At 41.3% G+C, this 18,193-nt stretch overlaps 1 protein-coding gene across 3 annotated transcripts in view; it reads right to left on the minus strand.

Moving 5' to 3' along the window:
- Positions 1-18,193, minus strand: part of acaca (acetyl-CoA carboxylase alpha) — a 291,257-nt gene that overhangs the window by 199,770 nt on the left and 73,294 nt on the right. For all 3 annotated transcript variants that reach the window (XM_048557580.2, XM_048557581.2, XM_059655196.1), the window contains 7 exons: positions 17,858-18,003; positions 17,602-17,752; positions 17,013-17,147; positions 11,247-11,393; positions 9,825-10,013; positions 8,643-8,743; positions 6,150-6,238 (listed from right to left, as the gene is read on the minus strand). In XM_048557580.2, the coding sequence (XP_048413537.1) occupies positions 6,150-6,238; positions 8,643-8,743; positions 9,825-10,013; positions 11,247-11,393; positions 17,013-17,147; positions 17,602-17,752; positions 17,858-18,003 (958 nt within the window). The remainder of the gene's footprint in view (positions 1-6,149; positions 6,239-8,642; positions 8,744-9,824; positions 10,014-11,246; positions 11,394-17,012; positions 17,148-17,601; positions 17,753-17,857; positions 18,004-18,193) is intronic.

The raw sequence follows: 18,193 nt of genomic DNA on the forward strand, positions 1-18,193 counted from the left end.
CAGAAGGAACAAGTGTAGACCATTCAGCCCCTCACATTTGTACCAACATTCATGACTGACATGCCCTCAATTTTATTTACCCACATCACTTGGTATCCTTACTAGATTTCCACTACCCTCGGTGTAATAAATAGTTTCCCCATTTGCTCCTGAATGATCTCAAATACTAAAATGATGCCCTCTTGATGTGTACGTGTCTACCAGAAAGATTTTTTTTTCCTTAGGCACTGTAGCAAATCTCCATCAAATCACACAATAATCTTCCAAATTTAAGGGAATCTAAACCAAGTTCATGCAGAAGGCCTTCATAATTTAACACTTTCACCTTTAATATTGGTAAGTCTGCACTGAACTCTCTCCAAAATCCTTAAATCTTTCCCGAGATGCAGGTCCTAAAACTGAAGCTCCATGCTAGGTGGAGGTCCGCATTTGGCAACACAAGTGACAAACCACACATTTTCATGTGGGCCAAACCAAAGTAACTAGCATATGAAGGAAATTTGATTTCCTTACTTCATCTGACTTTGCAAAATTTTCCACAACAATCTGCTATCAGTTGCAGCTTTGTCAGTAGCATTCTAGTCTCTGAGTCAAACAGGTTGGATTCAAGTCCCAGTTCAGAACTTAATGCACACATTTAAAGGCTGACACTGCAGTATATTCTTGATGGAGTTCTATCAGAGATGCTGTCTTTCAAATGAGGAGTTAAATTGAGGTCCCATCTGACTTCATAGGTGAACAATGATTCCATGGCTCAATTTCATCGAAGGGCAGAGGAAATAAGCCAATACTTATATGTTAACAACATCAAAACCGGATATTCTGGTAGTCATTACATGGCTTGCCATCTGCCAGTTGGATGTCACGTTTTCTGCGTTGAAATAGTGACTACACTTCAGATGCTCTTCAGGACATTGAGATAACGAAAGGTACGATATTAATAACAGATTTCTAAATCTAAATCAGATGTTAGTGGGTGCACTAGTCACAGTCATACAATAACAATCCCAGTACAAACTCTCTCCTTAGTAAGTCTTGCTCCAATCAATTATAGCACCAAATTAAAAGTCACCTCCAAATCTGTTTTTCACCATTAGTCTCTTTGTCGTAATATTTAAAACAAAAATCACTCATACTCTAAGCACCTCAAGAAAGTAATTTGAAACTGATTCCACAGCAATCTAGCCATTCTCATCCAGCTACAGTCAATTGTAGCACATTCTAGTTGTGATCCTTCGCCTCCGCTGCATCTGCTCCCAGGATGAGGCATTCCACTCCCGCACATCCCAGATGTCCTCATTCTTCAAGGGCCGCAACGTCCCCCCCACAGTGGTCAAGAACGTCCTCACCCATGTCTCCCGCACTTCCCGCACCTCGTCCCTCACACCCCGCCTTCACAATAACTGCCCAAAGAGAATCCCCCTAGTCCTCTCATACCACCCCACCAACCTACAGGTACAACGCATCATCCTCCGACACTTCCTCCATCTACAATCCGACCCCACCACCAAAGACATTTTTTCCACCCCACCCTTGTCTGCCTTCCGGAGAGACCACTCTCTGCGCGACTCCCTCGTCCGCTCCACACTCCCCTCCAACCCCACCACACCCGGCACTTTCCCCTGCAACCGCAGGAGGTGCTACACTTGCCCCCACACCTCCTCCCTCACCCCCATCCCAAGCCCCAAGATGACTTACCACATTAAGCAGATGTTCACCTACACATCCGCCAATGTGGTATACTGCATCTGCTGTACACGGTATGGCTTCCACTACATTGGGGAAACCAAGCGGAGGCTTGGGGACCGCGGTTCGCAGTAAACAACTGCAACTCCCAGTCACTAACCATTTTAACTCCCTCTGTCAGACGACACGTCCATCCTGGTCCTCCTGCAGTGCCACAAAGATGCCACCTGTAGGTTGCAGTAACAGCAACTCCTATTCCACTTTGGAACCCTGCAGCCCAATGGTATCAATGTGGATTTCACCGGCTTCAAATTCTACCCCCCCCCCACCCCCCCCCCCCCCCCCCCCCCCCCGACCCAGTGCATCCCAAAACCAGCCCAGCTCATCCCAGCCTGCCTAGCCGGTTCTTCCTCTCACCTATCCCATCCTCCCACCTCAAGCCGCACCTCCATTTCTGACCTACTAACCTCATCCCGCCCCCTTGACCTGTCCATCCTCCCCAGACTGACCTATCCCCCCTCTACCTCCCCACCCATCTTCTCCTCTATGCATCTTCAGTCCGCCTCTCCCTTTCTCCTTATTTATTTCAGAACTGTCTCCCCATCCCCCTTTTCTGATGAAGGGCCGAGGCCTGAAACCTCAGCTTTTGAGCTCCTAAGATGCTGCTTGGCCTGCTGTGTTGATCCAGCTCCACATTTTGTTATCTTACATTCTAGTTGTGGTAAGCTAATTTAATACAGAATCAAAGTCTAAGTTCTTCCTTAATTCTGCACTAAATTAGTATAACTAGTCTAGTAGGTGTATGTTGAGTGTTAACTACACAGTATCACACATACTTCAGTCCACGAGCTCTTTCCAACACAATGGACTGCTGTCTATCCTAACCATAAGGCCATAAGACCCTAAGACATAGGAGTGGAAGGAAGGCCATTCAGCCCATCAAGTCCATTCTGCCATTTAAATCATGGCTGATGGGCATTTCAACACCACTTCCCTGCACTCTCCCCGTAGCCCAAGATTCCTTTCGAGATCAAGAATTTGTTGATCTCTTCCTTGAAGGCGTCCAACGTCCCAGCCTCCACTGCACTCTGCGGCAATGAATTCCACAAGCCCACCACACTCTGGCTGAAGAAATGTTGTCTCATTTCAGTTTTAAATTTACCCCCTCTAAATTTAAGGCTGTGCCCACGGGTCCTAGTCTCCCCGCCTAACGGAAACAACTTCCTCGCATCCAACCCTTCTAAACCATACATTATCTTGTAAGTTTCGATTAGATCTCCCCTCAACCTTCTAAACTCTAATGACTACAATCCCAGGATCCTTAGCCGTTCATCATACATTAAACCTACCATTCCAGGGATCATCTGTGTGAATCTCCGCTGGACACTCTCCAGGGCTAGTATGTCCTTCCTGAGGTGTGGGGCCCAAAATTGGACACAGTATTCTAAATGGGGCCTAACTAGAACCTTATAAAGCCTCAGAAGCACATTGCTGCTTTTATATTCCAACCCTCTTGAGATAAACAACAACATTTACATTCGCTTTCTTAATTACGGACTCTACCTGCAAGTTAACCTTTGGAGAATCCTGGACCAACACTCCCAGATCCCTTTGCACTTCTGATTTGCGAATTTTCTCACCGTTTAGAAAATAGTCCATGCCTGTATTCTTTTTTCCAAAGTGCAAAACCTCACATTTACTCACATTGAATTCCAGCCGCCATTTCCTGGACCACTCTCCTAAACTGTCTAAATCTTTCTGCAGATTCCCCACCTCCTCAGTACTACCTGCCTGCCCACCTATCTTCGTATCATCAGCAAACTTCGCCAGAATGCCCCCAGTCCCTTCATCCAGATCATTAATATATAAAGTGAACTGCTGTGGCCCCAACACTGAACCCTGCGGGACACCACTCGTCACCGGTTGCCATTCTGAGAAAGAGCCTTTTATCCCAACTCTCTGCCTTCTGTCAGACAGCCAATCCTCAATCCAAAACAATACACTGCTGCCATCTTGTGTCAAATTAACAGCAGTGCAAGTCTCCATCACAACAGTCTTTCCTTCACCCAGTCTAAGCCTATAATTTATATTGCTGAATTACTCAAATCTTTGCCAGCAGATACTTTAGTTAACTGAAAACTACTTAAGAGCCCACGGGATTCAAGCTGTGAGCCAGGAAGCAGAGTGATAGATGCTGCGACTGGAAATTTATTTCCAGTGCAGTTCCATAATGCTGAAGACTTTGCTGTTTATGCTACGTGTTAATGATTTGTACTTAAATGTAGGGGGGCATAGTCAAGATGGATTACGCTAAAATTAGTAGGGTGGTGAACAGTGAGGAAGATGGCTGTATTTTGCAGGGGGCTGGTCAAATAGACGGAGCATTGGCAAATGGAATTCAACCCAGAAAAGTGCAAGGTAATACACTTGGGAAGAATGAACGTACCAAGGGATCACTGTGTACATGCAGGACCCCGGAAAGTCATGAAGATCAGAGACTTGGTGTGCATATTAACAGATCCCTGAAAATAGAGGCATACTTGCCTTTATTAGCTGAGGCATAGAATACAAGAGCAAAGGGGTTATACTGGAAATGAATAAGACACCGATTAGGCCACAACTGGATTACTGCATGCAGTTCTGATCACTGCACCGTATGAAAGATATGGCTGCGGGAGAGATGGTGCAGTGGAGATTTACCAAGATACTGTCTGGGCTGGAGTCCTGAGATACCTGCAAAGACCAGACAGGCTGCAGCTTTATTCCTTGAAGCACTAAAGGTTGAGACAGATGTGAATATGGGGCAAAGGTAGAGCGGACAGGAAGGCACTTTTTCCATGAGTAGAGGGACCAATACCACGGGCATAGATTGAAGGTGAGAGAGTAGAAGTGAAAGGTAGGAAGGTAGAAAGTGAAATGAGGAGACTTTTTTTCCCCCACTCACAGTGTCATAGAAACTGGAATTCAAAGGGTGGTAGAGTTAGAAACTCTTGTAACATTTAAGCTGCATTTAGATATTGCCTTGCATTGCCATAAACCTCCAGGGCTATGGACCAAAAGCTGGAAAACAGGATTAAATGCAATCAGATGTTCTTGGACTAGTGTAGACATAATAAATTGAATGGCCTCCTTCTGAGCTGTAAACACATATAGGTAAATTATAAGCCCTATTTTATTATCACTGCTGTTACTACACTGAGCATTGGTGGTGGAGGGAGTGGATGTTTGTGGATGTGGTGCTATTTTGGTGCTATGGTCCTGGATGGTGTCAAGTTCCTTGAGTGTTGTTGGAGTTGTACCCATCTAGGCAAGTGGGGAGAATTCCATCACACTCCTGACTTGTGTCTTGTAGATGGTGAACAAGCTCTGGGGAGTCAGGAAGTGAGTTACTCACTGCATTATTCATAGCCTCTGACCTGCTGTTGTAGTCACTGCGTTTATATAGCAAATCCAGTTGAGTTTCTGGTCAATAGTATCCTCCAGCCCCTAGGATGTTGATAGTGGGGATTCAAAGATGGTAAAAACCACTGAATATTATGGGGTGGTGGTTAGATCGTCTCTTAGAAGAAGACCATTGCCTGTACAAATGTTACTTACCACTTGTCAGTCAAAGCCTGGATATATTCTAGATCCTGTTGCTTTTGAACATGGACTGCTTCAGTATCTCAGGTGTCATGAATGCGCAATGTTCAGCAAAAGTCATTAATGAACATCCCCACTTCTGACCTTATAATGGAGGGAAGGTCACTGATTGGGCCGAGGGCACTATACGCAGATGACTGACCTCCCACAACCGCAAACATGTTCATATGTGCCAGGTATGACTCCAACCAGCAACAAATTCGTCCCATGAAACCTACTGATCCCAGTTTTGCTGAGTCTCCCTGGTTGCAAACTTGGTCGAATGTCGAGAGTAGTGAAGTCAGGAGATGAACAGCCCTGGCAGGGACCAAACTACTGGTCCTAAAATATATGCATAATAAGCTTGGAGTTTCAACTCATTCTTTGCATATACAAAAAAACTGTAGACATGTTGGAACTAGGTGGTAAACCCCATAATAATGATTTTTTGGGGGGTGGTATGGAAATTTCCTACAGATGGGGAAATCTTAAAGTTGTAACAATGGCATGAGAAATAAGAAGAAGCATCTAACTCCACTATACCTCAAAACAGACAAAGGTTAAGAAAGTAAATTGCTCAACTCCTCAGTCTTGATATCCCACAACTTGGCTGGCAAAAGAAAACTGACAAAAACCAATTGTAACTCATGAGTAGGGCAACTGGTAGGAGGGGGGGAATCAAAAGTCATGATTTGATAAAAATTAATTGATAGACATGACACGTAATTAAGACAACTGGTGGCAAATGACTACATACTTTCAAGAAACACTCCATTAAAACAAAAAGTATCATACCATTTGCATTCAAGTGCTGCAAGTTAATTAGATAAGGCAGGACAAACCTTGCTGGAATTCTGTCTCCACCTTCAGATACTGTCTAAGGAGATCCATGACAACAGCCTTCATGTGACCCCGGATTCCACTGCGATACCTAAACAAAATTACACCATTCAATTCATCTTAACATCGAACTGAATCTGGACTGAAAGTTGCAATATTTTCAAGAAAGGTCTCTTGTTGAATTTCATGGGACATGTGCACATTTTTTAAAAATAATAAACGATTTTGATCTTTATGGATTTTCCTGCAATTATTTCTTCACCAACTTGTCTAGACTTTGCAAATAGTCTTAACTGGCACGATTATGAGATGGTACATTTGTGTACTCTACTCCTGTACTCATAAACAGTCTGCTGAATGAATTTCAACTGCAGAGCTTCTATCCTGTGACAGGCAATTGTGTTGAACTAGTTTAAGCCAAACAGCATTCCAAAGAGCCATATTAGACTTGACATGTTAATTCAGTTTCTCTCTCCATAGATGTTACCAGGGCTACTGAGTTTCTCCAGCATCTGCAGTATTTTGCTATAAGCCTACTTACTGAAGCAGCTAGTCTGAGCTCACCACTAATGGGTCTTAAACAGAATTATTTTTCTAAGCAGAAGATTGTCCAAAATATAAGCTCTAATTACCCGTAGTCTTAACAACCTCAAAATGAAAAACTCCAAGAACTGCCTCATTACCCAAACATTTTCAGACAATGCCATGCAACAATATCCACAGGGCAGTGCCAAAGAAGGAGCTGATCATATGTTAGACACTCAGCCAATCCTCAGAATGCAAAAATGCGGGAAAAGACATCAAAATGTTTTGATAAATAATAAAGTTATTTTGTAAACCTGACAAAGAACTTTTCAGGCAGCTAATAAAAAATCCAACTGATGTCAAGAAATAATGTGGAATGTCTTCTGGCCAGGTCATAGGAACCTGTATCAAATTTATTGATCCTTCTAAATCTTTATGCGTTCTACAATTACATTTGATGGTCATTTCAATGACAACAAACAATTTTAAGCTATTTTCAAAAGTGCTTGGATAACAGTTTCTATTCAGCAACATTCCTGCAGTAATCATGGCATTAACATGTAGGGCTGAATCACTTCTTTTAAAAAAAAAGTATGAATACATAAATACTAAATACAGAAATTCTGTATTAGAACCAAAAGGTTAAGCATTTTGCATTGATTTAATATTCAAATGCCTTCATAAAAAAATGCAAATTATTGTATTATTAGGCACATTTGAAAGTCACAGGCACACAAGCAAAGACATGTAAGGTGATAGTACCCATGCATACATATGAGCTAAGGAAATCAATGAAACTCATACTGTTTTCAAGAGACAAACAATATCTCAAAAACATGTGAAAAGTTCTGTGCAGCCCTGAACTTAGAAGTATTAGGTGGACTTTTCCAATTGTTTCATGCATGCTAAAGACAGGTCAGAATGGTTAATGAATACATCAGATTCTGGAGGACACACTGCACTGGTTGAAATTGGTGCTCTTGAATCTTGCCAAGTCTCACTCTGAGTCTCTCACTTAGTAAGAACAACATTGGAATGGTTCAAATGTCTCTTCCCTACAAACTTAGATTTATCTAAAGTCGAACTTCTGAAGAACAGATCAATATACAAATGGGAATAACTACACCGCTTTATCAGCGTCTCATTCCACTGAACGACTGGGGAGATAAGACTCCACAAAGTTGTTTAGGCATGAAAACTGATAAAATTACGACAAAAGCAAAATAGTGCACATGCTGTAAATGTGAAAAAAAAAGTGGAAAATGCTGGGAAAGCTCAGCATATCTGACAGCAACTAGAAGAGAGAAAGGAGTTAACAATTCACATCAAATACGCTTCTTCAGGACCGTGGTTATATAGCTTTTAAAATGGTGTCATCATTCCCCTTTCCCTCTCTTCTTCAAATGAATCTCTAGTGGCCACAACATCCCAGCTCTAGACTTTAACCTACAGAAATCTAGAATTGGTTGATGGAAAACGCAGCCAAGGTCTGATTAATTTTGCCAGTCATGGACAAGGGAAAAAGCAGAGAAAAAATAAATTACAGTGAAGTTGTGCTGCTGTTTGACACTTACTAGAGTTATTCCTGTAGAGCTTGAGATACAAATGTTAGAACGCATTTTAGTCATGGAGCAGCCAAGTGATCAAATTCAAGAAATGTACATTCAGTCATTTTCAGCAATTAATTCAGCAGACAGAACAGCATCCAATTCCCCCTCTCTCACACTCAGATCTATAATTAGTTCCTGCACACTCTCAAATGTGAAACAATGCAGGGAGAAGTCACAAAGTCAAAACTGTATCTTACTCTGCAATTTCTATTCTAGTTTATATTCTAAATCCAGATTCATTGCATTGATCATTCCATCACAACTGGCCCATCAAAACCTGAACCAGCCTCCAGAACTTGATGACGACGATGAACAGTGTCAGGTATTCACCCTCCTACCTTTGGCAACCATATTACTAACCTCTGTACCAGCTGAACTATGCTTTGCGTGTTCATGAAGAAAACTTCCCGCTCAGACTTCCTGTTTAATGTTGCAGCATGGCTGTCTAATATATTGGCAATCTGAAAAATCAAAAGATACCAACCTTATTGGCAATTTTCAGAGATTTGAAATGAGTGCACCTCATAATAAAAACATGAAATATGTAAATACTGTTATGATTTTGAAGGAGCTTTAGATTATCTCTAAGTGAAAGCATAGGAAAATAACCAGATCTCAGGTGCCCATTAGGGCCATTCTTGACTTTGTTAGTTGCTTTCTATCTTCCACCAACTATATCATCTAACTCGCAAATAAAGAGTCATGGTATTGAATTTATGAAAACTCAACATTAACCTTATGACTCTATGCATTAGCAATCCTTTAACACTGCGAAACTTTACAGGCACACAGCTCCTCAACAATACAATCAGAATATGTCTCATTTGTTTCTCAGTCTTAAACCCATTTCACTATAGGCTATTACAAAAATTTAATTCAGTACTATTTTCACATGCTGTACTCTAAGGGAAAGTGATGGTTGGGACATGGGACTCTAACCCCAAAACACAAGTCAACCAGCAGATCAACAGCTATACACAAGTTGTGGCTGTGAACCTCAACCTTCACCATACAACCGTGCACTGCGATGTTGTTCTGCAGGATGCCACATAGGGTTATCTTTTGAGAGTTAAAGAAGCAAAGCTATTATGAAGTGATAGACAAGTACAACGGACATTTCTCCAGATTATTTTCAAAGCTGTTCAACATTCCTGAAAACTGTCCTGTATTAGGTCTCTTCTTGAAATTGATTGTCTGAAAAGGATAATTTCAAGGATCTTACACCACCGAGTTTGTGGTATCATCACCAACCGTTTAGGACTTCTATAACTGCCTTTATCACCTAATATAAGCTAAAAGGAGCATTTTCTTTCCCTGTCTCTCACAGAGCAACTAACTGTCAACCCTGGACCGGATGTAGGGTGGATGAAAATGTGAAAATTGAAACAAAATAAGATCAACAATGATCTTGTTAAATGGTGGAGCAGGTGGCCTATTTCTGCTTCGATTCTGTATGCACATACAGGGCAGATCAGAAACTTCTAAACTTGCTTTAAAATCAGGCTATTTTTGCTTCTCCATTCTGACATTCTGTTGTCATACCTGTTGGCTGGGGAATTGGCAGAGCACTGAAGTGATGTTGCTTGCATACTGTGCCATCTCCTTTTTGATAGCCTTCTCCACTGCTTGGGGGATTCTTCCAGAAACGCTGGTCATAATATCCTGCAGCTCCAGGAGAGGGAGGGAAGGATCCCGCAGGGTCTGCATTAATCTTTCTACCCAGTCCTTCACCTGGAACAGACAAATAAAACATAAGTCAAAAGATAACCCCACAGTTCTTACCATCTCCACTAAATTTTAAGTTTCTCCGTTAAATTGCTAAATATATCAAGTAATGTGGTGTCCCCTCAAACAGACCAGAAGTTCTCAGGTTCAATTCCAATACTGATCTTAGATGATCAACAGTACAAGCACAAGAGCTAATCTGCAAGGGTAAGATAAAACTTATATAAAAATTCAAGTCACCATAATCTTATCAGACCATAGTTCTACTCTCTTTTAGAGACAAGCAACTGGTGGTGGTTTAACCTGGAGGGTCACCACGCCTCAGGCAAGGGGAGAGGTTGATGATGATTGCTCTGAGGCAACTGACTAACTTTTCCTGGAAAATTAGTCTAAGCAGATGTTGGGTGAAAGCAGGTCAAATTTGGCTGTGATGCCAAGAGGGGGCAATGTATTAGCAGAGATAGAAAATCGGTCAATGGACTTGATGCAAAGAGTAGGCAGTAAGGAATGAGGCATTCTTTCGATAGGCTGTAACTACTGGACTGCTGTCAAGACCAGTGTGGGGGCCTCAGTTATTTAGAACATATGTTATTCTATTAAAGTTTGCTGATGATATAAATAAAGGTGTTATAAATACTGTATGCCAACATCTCCTTCATCGGGTGTAAACATGGTAAAGAAAATCTGAAAAAAAAAGTAAAATATATGGTTGCTGGTGGTTGGATGGAGGAATGTCGTGAATCATTATAATATGGAGATCATATCTAGGTACAGCTGGTTTGTTAAACCACCTGGTTACTTCCAACTCATCACATCCTCATATTCTAGACAAACAAGGAATACCTTCACAGGACAGCGTGGGAATTGATTCATTTTATTTTCACAATATTTCTCACTTAATATACTTTACTCCCTTTCATTTAAAATTAGCTCAACATTTACCAAACAAATCTTATATTCGTTCATTTAGAAATACACCCCCAATGTCCCCTACAAGCTCCAACTGTCGACCAATTATACCTGGGCTTTCCTTCTATTACCCTAAACAGACCTCCAGCCTACATGCTGAAGACCTTTATATGAAGAGTTCCCAGAAACCAGTCCCAAATTTGCCTTTCATTCATTTGAACCGACATTCTCTTGACTCACTGTTCTGATTTAACTTTAGTCCATCACCAACAGAGCAAACAGGAAGCTAGCCTCTCTACATGGGACCTGTTCATCATTCTGCAACCCTACCTTTATATCAAAGTAGGCTTCTGGTAGGCAGAAACCATTCATGATGTTTCCCAGGTTATCCAGAACGTAATGGAAGATGCGGTGGGGCTTCTCTCCTTGGAGGGCCGAGCTCTGGTTCCTGACTAGTGGTCCTGTGAATAATTCAGCCTGGAATGGACAATGAAACAAAAAAAATCATGCATTTCAAGAATAAACCTAAACGGCACACATTATAACGGTTGTTTAAAATGCAGAAAATCTGATGAAATGCTAATTTACAATCAGAACTGAAACTGTGCTTATTTGCGGCAATTGAGTAGCATGAAACCATTCTGACATTGTAGGTAGTATCACAATCTGTTTAACAATGAAGTTCTATGACTTTGCCAGTGCTGGTATACAGTTTAGTTATTTAGTGCGTAAGCAGCCTTTGGGAGACACCAGCAAGTAAAACTTTAGTCATTGAAACGTCTACAAGTTTACGATGCTCACCCTTTCAACGTCCTTTACGTCTGTTTTGCTTGATGTGCTTGACAAAGCAGACAAGCAACTTATTCCTAGTCCTGTGCCAAATTCCCTTTGTAACCCTGAACAAGGGATGAAATGGTCTAAGTTGACTTTCCCCTGCCTCAGTGTTATGATCCTAACTGATGATATTACTGGTCAAGTCAGAACAAAGACTGAAATCTGGATTAATTGATCATATTTTGCTGTGTTGTAATTTTAATGAGGTGAAAGATCTCACTAAAACATAAGCAGATAATGTTGCAGATTGGCATTAAACAATAAAACCCAAGCTTATTAGGCAACAAAAATGAAGATAAAATTGACTAGCTTATTCTTTTTATAATGCAAACAAATATTTTTTAAAACATGGTAACACATGGTCCCATTAATTCAAAAGCCTCTTCTGAGATCCCAAACACATTCCTTGTGCAACACTCAAACTGAGAAATGTCTCTCTTTTGAACATTTCAATAGGGTTACATTAACCTCAACTTCAACTTCCTGTCTGCAAAATCTGACAGGCGTACGAAAGCTCTAGGAAAAGGCCGAGTAAAATCATTCTCTGCTTCAAATATCCTCTTCTGGGTTTCATTCAAATATTTCTGGTCTAAGATCATTACCAAACTCTTCACACTAAAGGTAATTTGTTTTTTATTAAGGTCTTCTCCCCTTCCCAGGAATACTGCTTTATATATCCACTTTCAACCTTCTTCTGCAAAACTGCTCCAAATTGAAAACCAAAAATAAAACTTTTCCAGGCTTAGGATTTCTCTAAGTTTAAAAAGAACAAAATTTTTGCACAATCATTTATCTTCCTAATCAAAAGCCCATTAATTCTGAAGCAGCTTCCTCAACAGAGACATGGGTTTCTCATGGGCAGGAATGGTTGCTGGATGTTCCAGGGTTTAGAACATTTAAAAAGAATAGGGAGGGGGGAAAAAGAGGAGGGGGTGTAGCACTACTAATCAGAGAGGGTATCACAGCTACAGAAGCTTCCATTGTCGAGGAAGATCTGCCTACTGAGTCAGTATGGGTGGAAATTAGGAACAGCAAGGGAGTAGTCACCTCGTTAGGGGTTTACTACAGGCCCCCCAATAGCAGCAGGGAGATTGAAGAAAGCATAGGTCGGCAGATTTTGGAAAAGTGTGGACGTAGTTGGGTTGTTGTAATGGGTGACTTTAACTTTCCTAATATTGATTGGAACCTGCTTCGAGCAGAAGATTTGAATGGAGCTGTTTTTGTAAGGTGTGTTCAGGAGGGTTTCCTAACGCAGTACGTTGACAGGCCGACGAGGGGAGAGGCCATTCTAGACTTGATGCTCGGAAACGAGCCGGGGCAGGTATCAAATCTTGTGGTGGGAGAGCATTTTGGTGATAGTGACCATAACTGCCTCACATTCTACATAGCTATGGAGAAGGAGAGGATTAGGCAAAATGGGAGGATATTTAATTGGGGAAGAGGAAACTATGACGCGATTAGACGTGAGTTAGGAAGCATGGACTGGGAGCAATTGTTCCATGGTAAGGGAACTATAGACATGTGGAGACTGTTTAAGGAACAGTTGTTGGGAGTGATGAGTAAATATGTCCCTCTGAGACAGGCAAGAAGGGGTAAGATAAAGGAACCTTGGATGACGAGAGCGGTGGAGCTTCTTGTGAAAAGGAAGAAGGTAGCTTACATAAGGTGGAGGAAGCTAGGGTCAAGTTCAGCTAGAGAGGATTACTCGCAGGCAAGGAAGGAGCTCAAAAAAGGTCTGAGGAGAGCCAGGAGGGGGCATGAGAAAGGCTTGGCAGAAGGAATCTGGGAAAACACAAAGGCATTTTACACTTATGTGAGGAATAAGAGAATGGTCAAAGAAAGAGTAGGGCCGATCAGGGATAGCATAGGGAACTTGTGTGTGGAGTCTGAGGAGGTAGGGGAAGCCCTTAATGAGTTTTTTGCTTCTGTCTTTACGAAAGAAACGAACTTTGTAGTGAATGAAACCTTTGAAGAGCAGGTGTGCATGCTGGAATGGATAGAGATAGAGGAAGCTGATGTGCTGAAAATTTTGTCAAACATTAAGATTGACAAGTCGCCAGGCCCGGACCAGATTTGTCCTCGGCTGCTTTGGGAAGCGAGAAATGCAATTGCTTCGCCACTTGTGAAGATCTTTGCATCCTCGCTCTCCACTGGAGTCTCATTCAGAAGGTCAGGAGGAATGGGATACAGGGGAACTTAGCTGTCTGGATACAGAATTGGCTGGCCAACAGAAGACAGCGAGTGGTAGTAGAAGGAAAATATTCTGCCTGGAAGTCAGTGGTGAGTGAGGTTCCACAGGGCTCTGTCCTTGGGCCTCTACTGTTTGTAATTTTTATTAATGACTTGGATGAGGGGATTGAAGGATGGGTCAGAAGTTTGCAGACGACACAAAGGTCGGAGGTGTCGTTGACAGTATAGAGGGCTGTTGTAGGCTGCAGCGGGACATTGACAGGATGCAGAGATGGGCTGAGAGGTGGCAGATGGAGTTCAACCTGGATAAATGCGAGGTGATGCATTTTGGAAGGTCGAATTTGAAAGCTGAGTACAGGATTAAGGATAGGATTCTTGGCAGTGTGGAGGAACAGAGGGATCTTGGTGTGCAGATACATAGATCCCTTAAAATGGCCACCCAAGTGGACAGGGTTGTTAAGAAAGCATATGGTGTTTTGGCTTTCATTAACAGGGGGATTGAGCTTAAGAGTCGTGAGATCTTGTTGCAGCTCTATAAAGCTTTGGTTAGACCGCACTTGGAATACTGCGTCCAGTTCTGGTCGCCGTATTATAGGAAAGATGTGGATGCTGTGGAGAGGGTTCAGAGGAGGTTTACCAGGATGCTGCCTGGACTGGAGGGCTTATCTTATGAAGAGAGGTTGACTGAGCTTGGTCTCTTTTCATTGGAGAAAAGGAGGAGGAGAGGGGACCTAATTGAGGTATACAAGATAATGAGAGGCATAGATAGAGTTGATAGCCAGAGACTATTTCCCAGGGCAGAAATGGCTAGCACGAGGGGTCATAGTTTTAAGCTGGTTGGTGGAAAGTATAGAGGGGATGTCAGAGGCGGGTTCTTTACACAGAGAGTTGTGAGAGCATGGAATGCGTTGCCAGCAGCAGTTGGGGAAGCAAGGTCATTGGGGTCATTTAAGAGACTGCTGGACATGCATATGGTCACAGAAATTTGAGGGTGCATACATGAGGATCAATGGTCAGCACAACATTGTGGGCTGAAGGGCCTGTTCTGTGCTGTACTGTTCTATGTTCTATGTTCTAAGCAATTTTTTAAAAATAGAAACACCAGGGTGTCACAAATTCCTACAAGTTAATTAATTAAACTCTTCAGGCAGAACATCAATATGTCACTAATTCAGAAGTCAAATACCCAAACATGAATTAAATGACATTACAAACGATATATCATTTATAGTCTACATTACAGGAGTTACACTCAGGATGCAGTCTGACGGAATGGGGAACTTTCTGAAAAGGCACCTTCATGTTCAAATTTGCAACCCACCACTTGGTGGCACTGTAAAGCTATCTGCTGAAACGATTTCTCACAGACCCAAGGATCAGAGATTTTTCTTACTATTGTTCAGGCATCTGCCACGCCTACTCTTGGGATGTTCACGCTGCAGCAAACCACATTTTGCTACAATTTATTTTGGCCTCTTGAAAAAACGCCTTTGCTACTGAGTTTCACATACTATGGTTTCATGTTTTTTGTGTTGTGACACATGTTTCACATGGTTATGAAAGAAACATTCCTAAAACTCCATTTTTATTTATCTTTCGGAAAAGTTCTAGCAAGGTCCTCTCCCTTCTACCCTTGTAAGCTCAAAAGTGCAAAGGCTACTTTTTCATTTCAGCAATGAATCTATAGCACATGTATAATTCCTTTCTTCCCAGCATTCCTTTATTACAGCTCCTGGGCCACTTGGATGCCTTCTGATCCACTCAGAGATCATTGGTCTCAATCTAAATTTACAGAAGAACTTCAGCATCACAGCCTGGTAGACATGATTTTGCCAAAACTAGGGAATGAATATATTTAGAATGCATTCTTCACAAGGGATGTATTCTAACTCATGTCCTCAAATTCAAAACTGTCCCAAAATAAGTTATCTTTTTGCAAGTTCTATGAAACTTCTGACATGCTACACATCTATTCTGTAATCTCTAAAATTTTAACAAGTTTAAGTGAATGACTTGAAGAGCACATGATTAGATTTGACTATGTTGCTGGCGGACAACAAACAGCCAAACTTAGCTTGTGCTTAACTGCCATTACATTCAGGTTAGTACAAATGAGCAAAGAAGTGTCTATTTGTTCATTAAGGTCAACACCTCCTTTGAATTCAACTGGATTTTAAACATTCCCAATGCCTTTGTCTAGATTTGTTGGCCCAGAAGGTTATCCTAAACGCCATCACTCTTCTGTTTTGATTAATTCAGTGGCGATTTACTTGATAACTTGCTGTTCTTTCCTGTGGTGTAGTGTCTCTGATTCACATAACCTCTTCTGCTGGATTCAGGGAAACAAGGGAATTTCCGTGTAAAGAAATAATCTGCATAAATCCACATCCGACTAAACCCGGTCAAAATCAGCATTGCACTAATTTCGGTCAAAGCATGCTCCCAAACAATCTTGGCTCGATGGAGTCCCACCATCTAGGTCTGTGTTGGTACAAGTTGATTAGACTACTTTTACTAGTGTTTAAAATTTTCAAAATACACCCATATACATGACCTAAATATTTCACAGCAACTCATGTCCTAACACTTATGTATGCTACAATTACTCAAATTCAAAACTGTCCCAAAATAAATTACCTTTTTGCAAGTTCTATTAAACTTCTGACATGCTACATATCTATTTTGTAACCTCTACCATTTTCATATATTAAAGTGAATTATTTGAAGAGCACATTATTAAGTTGGAGTATGTTACAAGCAGTCAATAAAAAGGTCATCCGGAAATAAAGGCAATTTAACTTGTCAGTATTTATGAAATTTTGCCTGCAAGTCAGCCATTTTTAAGAGTGCATAGGTTATAGGTATGCTTTTAAAAAAAACATTAAATTATAAGTAATTTGCAACTGTTTTACACAACAAAGCAGTATTTCACACTTACATTTCTTCATTGAATGTCTTTCTTTGCATTACTAGGTTATTCAGAATAAAACCCATTAGACTTCATTCACTGATGGGTTAATGAAAAAGACATTAAGCAAACGGAATGTAACTAAGAGTTGAACTGTCTCCTACCTGCTGCACCCTGCTTGGATCATCTAGCTGCAGTTTGGCAATCACACAACCCGGTTCAAGGACAGCTCCTGGTCTTTTCACATAGTGAATACAGCCTGAAGCCTGAGCAACCAATGTCATCACCATCTTCATCACCTTTGTAAGATAGAAAATTAATTTCACATTCATGAGCTGCTCATTATACATTTTCACACTAAGTTCCACTGTGGAATCAGCTTTAATTTACTTGGTAGTACTGTGATTCAGAGTCACAAAGCTGTGCAGTCAAACCCTGCTACAGGTCTTCAGCAAATCATATCGATGCACACTTCATGCACTACAGCGGCTAAGATCTGTTTAGTGCTCTTTGAATTAATAGCTTTACGAAAATAACATCATAAAGCAATGCAGGGACATCAAAAATCAGAATAACATTGGTGCCAAAACTAATAGATTGTGAAAGAAAACTGCAACAAGTTGTGCTTACTAAACTGAGCTCCTCTTAGACCCAGTGTACCAAATGTGAGTATCCATTATGAACTTGTGTTTTCACTGCTCTATAATGATTTTTTTTTAAAAAGATTCATCTGTCAGGGTTTGGATTATATACCTCAATTTCAGCAAAGCAGTGATCTGCAAAAACATGGCCACCATCTTCTACAGTGTATTGGATCAGTTTTCCTGCTGAGGGTGAACGTAACAGTGAGGGGTCATTTTCCTTTTCAAATACACAAGTCTTGTTGCCAATTGTAACACGGTACCTGTAATATAAGTGTCCTCAGATTAAAACCTGCAATGCACAAAAGGTCTAACAAGAACACTTCTTTGAAGTGGCAGTCAAGAGAAAAGAAAAACCTGTTTCCCACCTGTCCACTTCCTCTTTCATGTACGAAGTGTAGCTGCTGCCATGGTAAGACAACAGCAAGCCACCATCACTCAGCCGATGAACATCCACCTCCACAAACGAGTTATTCATTATAACTACATAGCAATTAGGCGACTGCCGTGTAACCTGTGAAAGGGGTGAACAGCAACATCGATAACTTCTGGAAATGCTCAGCACAAATGAGGCTGCAATTTAAATATTTTGTCAAATCAGCTGAAAAAGATGTCCAGCACCTTCAAATGGATGCCTACCAATAATTTGACACTGCTTGGCAGGCCTCGAACAAAGATTTGAATAAAATGTTTCACCCTTTCAC

The sequence above is a fragment of the Stegostoma tigrinum genome, chromosome 27 (genome assembly GCF_030684315.1).
Source record: "Stegostoma tigrinum isolate sSteTig4 chromosome 27, sSteTig4.hap1, whole genome shotgun sequence".
Classification (NCBI taxonomy): Eukaryota; Metazoa; Chordata; class Chondrichthyes; order Orectolobiformes; family Stegostomatidae; genus Stegostoma; species Stegostoma tigrinum.